The 6,256-nt window shown below is 34.4% G+C and overlaps 1 protein-coding gene across 1 annotated transcript; it reads right to left on the reverse strand.

Annotated features, from left to right (window-relative positions):
- Window positions 1-577: 577 nt before the first annotated feature.
- Window positions 578-5,104, reverse strand: LOC128724984 (uncharacterized). Its single transcript, XM_053818707.1, has 6 exons — window positions 4,984-5,104; window positions 3,876-4,427; window positions 3,259-3,448; window positions 2,140-3,182; window positions 1,123-2,079; window positions 578-1,020 (listed from the first exon to the last, which is right to left on the reverse strand). The coding sequence occupies exons 1-6, from the start codon at window positions 5,102-5,104 to the stop codon at window positions 578-580; spliced, it is 3,306 nt and encodes a 1,101-aa protein (XP_053674682.1).
- Window positions 5,105-6,256: the final 1,152 nt, after the last annotated feature.

Genomic DNA, 6,256 nt, shown 5'->3' on the forward strand with positions numbered 1-6,256 from the left:
AGTAAACATTTTTAAGTTAATAAAACATGATAGCTATACAAACATAAATATCAAAATGAATATTAGATAACTACAATCAATTTAATAATTAAATAATACACTACATACAATACATAAAAACAATACATTTACAACGTTGTTAGATAAGTGAGATTTCATGCTAAAAATAAATATTGCAGTAACACGTATCATTATATTTTTGATACAACTTATTCCGAGAGCTATAGAAAGAAAACTATGTAAAATACATTTCAAACAAATACACCAACTATTTCACATGGGATTATTACAATGGACATCAAAAAATTTTATCACAATTTCAATGACTTCCCTATTACGGTATATCAACAGCCAATATTATCTTTGTGTTCCTGTATCCTTCGTATGTTCATATTCCGCTTTTGGTAAAAATGTTTTCTTATTCAAGCGTCTGACAAAGTAATAAAGCTTTCTCAACAAAATGTATTAGAATTTGTTCACGTCTTGATTTAATTTTTGTACAATATTCTAACGTATGTCAACTTCAAATGCCAAGAAAATAATTAGCAAACTTTGAATGTGAAAGCTTGCAACTCATTCATATATTATATTCCTGACAGCATTTTGAACAATAAAAATTAGTGTTAATATTACCATAGTATTTACACCCTTGAGTTCGACAAAGCTGATTCTTGCTATAATTGTTACTATTTACAATCGGAAATGGCGATTGTACACTACTACCACCAACACATCCGATAGAGGAAGAGGATGATGATGACGAAAATGGCTGCAAAGATCGGATTGTATCATTCAAAATTGAACTGTACGAAGTTGGTGTCTCGTTGTAATTGTTAGCTACAAACTGTCCCACTGTCATGCTATCGTTATTACTATTGACAACCACGGGAGGAAGATTGACTACACACATCGCAGCCGGTCGATTATTGAATGAAGGTACATGCGAGCTGATTTGACTGTTGTTTATGATTACTTCAGGTGGGGAAATTGATGCTACAATTCCATGGGAACTGGAAGTTGCTGAACATGACGCAGAAGCATCAATTGGAAGTTTAGAACTAACTGGATATTGAGTTTCTATTCCTACTTGTTGTTCCGTTCCTGTAAGTTCTTCGCCTCTACAATAATTTTGATGATGCTGATTTTGCACCAGGTGATGTAAATGGGATTTTTTAATTATAAAACCATCTGTAGCAGGAGATAGTTCCAAGCTGTCATTTGGCTTAGGCCCTTTTTGTCTAAAAGAAAAAGCGTTCCCTAGTCTATTTATTTCCTCAGATTTAATGTCGTTATAGAATGTAGATCGCGACAAATATAATGTTTGATCGAGGTCGTTTAAAAGCCTTGCCGATGGTAGTTTTTGTATTCGATCATGTGCGTCCAAGTCAGCTTCAGTGTAAAATTTAGATTTTCCAGTACCATAACGAAGACTGTAATCTGTCGAATACATATTAATAGGGTTAAACCCTTTTGAATTAGATGTTTCTCGTTTACACTGCATTTCATAGCATCCCGTACACATGTAACTAGTTGCTGCAGTACCGTAATTCTGACACCCCACATTTATGCAGTTCACTGAGCCGCATGCATTCATGTCAGAAAATTCAGGATTATCGACTGTATCATCTCCAATTCCATTGTGATCGACGCATTGTCCTACTTCTGCAACGTATTTCGCAAGTCGATCGATTTCTTTTTTGTCGCGCAATTTCTCCGATTCAAGAAAACGTTCTTGAGCGCATTCCAAATAGTTTTTTATCATTTCTTCTTGATATTCGTGACGACGAGATTTTAACTGAGCACATAAAATCCGCAATCGTGGATAATCGCATCGATGATTATGTTTCTGATTCAAATGCGACTTTTTTATACCTCCCGTATTAGTACCGATATGGTTATTTTTGCTACCAATGCGAGTAATCGAGCCGATATTTTTGCGAAGCTTTCGACTCATTGATTTGCCTATGCTACCAAATTGTTTTGCAACACTTTGCAACTGCTTTGCTGCTTTACTTTTACCTCCAACATCTTTACCATTCCCGCCGATTGGTAGCGATTGATTGGAAGCACTTATAGATCCTGGTGTATATCCTGTATTTTGTACCATAGAAGCTGGTGTGGTGACAGGGATTGAAACACCGGTGGATGTAGATCCAACATTATGATTGTAATTTTCATCTGCAGTCAGAGCTATCTCGCCATCACCAATTTTTTTTTCATATTCATCATCCGAATAATCGTCATAGTAGATTTCATCATCAAGACATTCAATGCCAGTAGCATGCACTATATCAAGATACTCCTTGAGAAGCGCAACATGTTCGCGATCTGTGAGCGTCCAATTCCCGTGACTTCCGTCGTATTCATGCCAGTTAAAATCTTTTCCAGGATCAATGCAAAACTGAATGGGTAACAATTGATTTGTATCATCTACTAGAGGAATTAAGGCAGGAGGACTGTCATTACTTCCTTCCATTGCAACCAATGCTGAAAAGTGTGCCATATCATATGCCAAGAGTAATGGAGTTCTATGGCACTCGTTCGACGGTACTTCAAAGGGTAGATAAACACCACCAAACGGTATAGGCGAAAACGCTTCACCATTTATGTCCCTAAGAAACACGTCCGATACTACAATGATCGTGCGCCTAAGAATGTGCGCTAATGCTAATACATGGATCTCTTCCAAACTTTCGTACGTTGCATTTTCATCTTCATCACAGATTGTTGTTGAACTCAAGCCATTCGCAACAGAATCGAAGCTTTTCTCGATCAGCAAAGACCGACGTCGAGATGGACCTGCACTGTTTATATTACGCCTTGGTTCGGGAGAAGCGATGGCCACAATTTCGTCCCATTCTTTAGCCCATTCACTTTCACAAAACACAAATCCAGCCTGCCTGTTGACACGTGTTTGTTGAAATCGCCACCGGCGGTAAAGAGCATCTCGAAATTCTTCTTTGGATAAAATATCATGCAATGTACGGCGTAATGTCAATCGTCGATCATGAAACCCCCACATAGCTAATGATGCAGCATGTAGCAAACAATTGCCATCACCGGTCGTTGCCAATGGCCACAGCTTACGACAGGTTCCTGAATCAAACCACCAATTGAGCCGGTTCGTTGCTTCAAGCGAATTAAGAGTGGAACTTTCAATTAAATCTTTTTCGAGGAATTTACTGAAATAACAAAGGATTAGAAAAATATTAATATTAATTTCACAAAATCTAGATAAACCGAAATAATTCCTCATACCGAAAATCATCAGTGTACTTCGTCAGGTCAGGCAGAGTGAACGTATAATCAGGCGTATCAATAAAATTAAGATTTTTATCATTCTGTGTATGGATGTGAGCGTGAAAATCCATTTCAAACTCTTGTCTGGCGCGGGAAACTAATGTCACATTCTCGGTAGCACGTGAAATACCTCGTTCCAATTTCTTACCTTTACAGAAAGAAAACAAACCTTTATTTTTAAGTCGAACATCTACAACAACAAAAGTATTTTAAAAATTGTCTTAAAAAAGAAATATAAAAAGATGAAAATTATAATCAAATTTGGATGAATTTGAATGCAGTTATGTGCAACTTTTGCATCCATTTACAAAAGCCATTAATGCGAATGACGTAGGCTATTTTTCGTCAAATAAAAATGTTTCTTGTTCATGCTTTGATAATCATGTCTAGCAAATCAAACATACAAACATATATACATTCATCAATGTATGATCACGATACGAATGATAGTTTGTTACTTTAGTAAGTTACATAATTAGCCAGTAATAATTGGTAGTTAATCAACAAAATTATTAATGTAGATGAAAAGAATGATAACGATAAGAATTGTGCAGCAAATGTGAAATATAACATACTGTCTAAAATATCAACTGAATCGGCTTTTGCGAGCATTGGCTTCAGATGCACTATTGGCATATGTGATATGGAGGCGTAATTCATTCCACTCTCGTAGTAACTGTCTGCATTTGTTCCTATAGAAGATGATCCGGTCTTGATGTAGTGATTATGTTGAGGATTATGGTTTAGTTTCACAGCTGCTGGAGCAGATGTGGGTAATTTAACTGATGGAGTTGAAATATGCAAAGAAGTAGTAACATGAGCGCTGGCCCTGGTCGTGCTACTGTCGCCACAATCGAGGTTTATGTTGGCTATCCTTTCGTTGATTAGATATGAACATTGCGAGTCATTTCCATGGTGCTGAGCTTGTGGTCGTAAATGTGCATTATTACTCCACGAGGCCGAAGATAGAATTGAACTATTGTCTGGTTGTAACATTGAAGAAGTTGTTCCTGATAACAAAGTTGATTCGTACAACGATGATGTTGATATGGTAGTAGATGATTGTGTTTTTAGTAGCCCTTCATGTTTATTTTTCTTATTGTTGAAATATTCCGTAGTAGAAGTATCTATCAAAAAACACATAAAATCGTCTGTGAGTCATAGCATTACATGGCCATTTTACAGAAATGTCACTAATATATTTTTGCAACTGATGAACATAAAGCATAATAAAACTATGTTTTAAACAATATGACATATCAAGATCTACATACTGTCTATTAATTTTTATTATTATGTTTGTAATTGCAACGGATGTTTGTCAGTCTGTTTTTCAAAAACAGAACAATTCGTTTCTAAGTTTCATTTATTTAAAAAAATCATAGAATTGATGAAAAATACCTAAAACAAGTTAAATACTGTATACAATAATGAAGTATATACTTGACGTAACCAAAAACACGTAATGAATGATCATGACGCAATGAAAAAAAGAAATTAGCTATATGGTTCCTTATATTCAAAGAATGTTGAATGAAACCATACGTTAAAAACACAAACTAACAATATACAACAATAACATTTATTATTTACTAAAATAAAACCCATAATGAGTGAGAATAAATCATACACCAACATAAAACAAAAAGTCAACAAGTATCTTTTATATAAAGATATAAATACCGTTGTAATCGATTAGTGCTTTCTTCAAATCCCATTCCCAAGATTTCAAACAGCTAACTGCATCTTGTGTATTAGCACCAGTATGAGTGATGAACTCCGTAACTAAATTAGTAGTCTCCATATTTTAGAGCTCCAATGGATTTTTTCTCCTTCCAATAGTTAAGGTTTCTCTGTTACTTTAGGATGATAAACTTTGTGATATAAACAACATTTAATCCGACTGTGACATATGAATAATTTTCGATAGCTCATTAGTAACTGTTTTTGTCTTTCAGGGAGGGTTAACTTTTTGATACAGAATCATATGGAAGTCCAATCTATTGCAAATTAATATACCACATATTTGTTTAATGTATAAATTAAAAAAAACGCTAAACGCGTTTATCACTGTTAGTTCCTGTAACCAACAATTTGTTTTACAATTTGTATTTAACTTATATAGCAATAAACCAACCTCAAATAATGCAAGAAACATTGCATTTTTTCAACATTCATATCATCAATTAGAGTCTCTTGTAACCTGAAGCGGTCTAGGTGTAGTGCAATGTTGCCTTGCCAATTGCTGTCTATGGATGAAGCTAGTAGTTTAATCGTCAAAAGTCAATGAAAAGAAAACAGAAAAATATGATTACAGATTAGTTTTCTTATTCAGGTAGGATAATAGCATATGCCAATTTTGAATGTGTATAATATTCACATGCAACTCGTAAAGTTTTTTGTCATACAGGCGGCTCATACATTTACTTTTTGCATTAGCGGATATGTTATTTGTTACTGTATTCTACATTTCTATGTTATACATGTTATACTATATTCATATTTTATCATCATTTCAATAACCCACTATTTAATCTTCACCATTATATTCACACCAATCTTTTTCTACATACCTAATAACCGACTAAACTTTTTGATACACCCACAAAACAGCCACTGATGAATCAACCACTTAGCGCTTCCGTTTCTAGATCAATCCCTTTTTCTCATCCAACATCCAATATCTTACTTTTGTTTTTTAATATCTTTATGTCTCTCGCCAGTTAAACCAATTGTATTAACTACTAACTCAATCAATATTTTCCTTTAATCATTTTGTCTAAATAGGTTCTTTAAAATATTATGACATAAGAATTATGTTCTTTGTTGCTCTTGTTGCGTATTCTTTTTGAGTCATACATATTCCTAGATCAACCCGTTCTTACCTATTTGATTCTATCTGTTCATTGGTTTCTTTCTCGGCATGTCAAACGTAAATCCTACTATCTAAACCTTT

The sequence above is a fragment of the Anopheles nili genome, chromosome 2, assembly GCF_943737925.1.
Source record: "Anopheles nili chromosome 2, idAnoNiliSN_F5_01, whole genome shotgun sequence".
Classification (NCBI taxonomy): domain Eukaryota; kingdom Metazoa; phylum Arthropoda; class Insecta; order Diptera; family Culicidae; genus Anopheles; species Anopheles nili.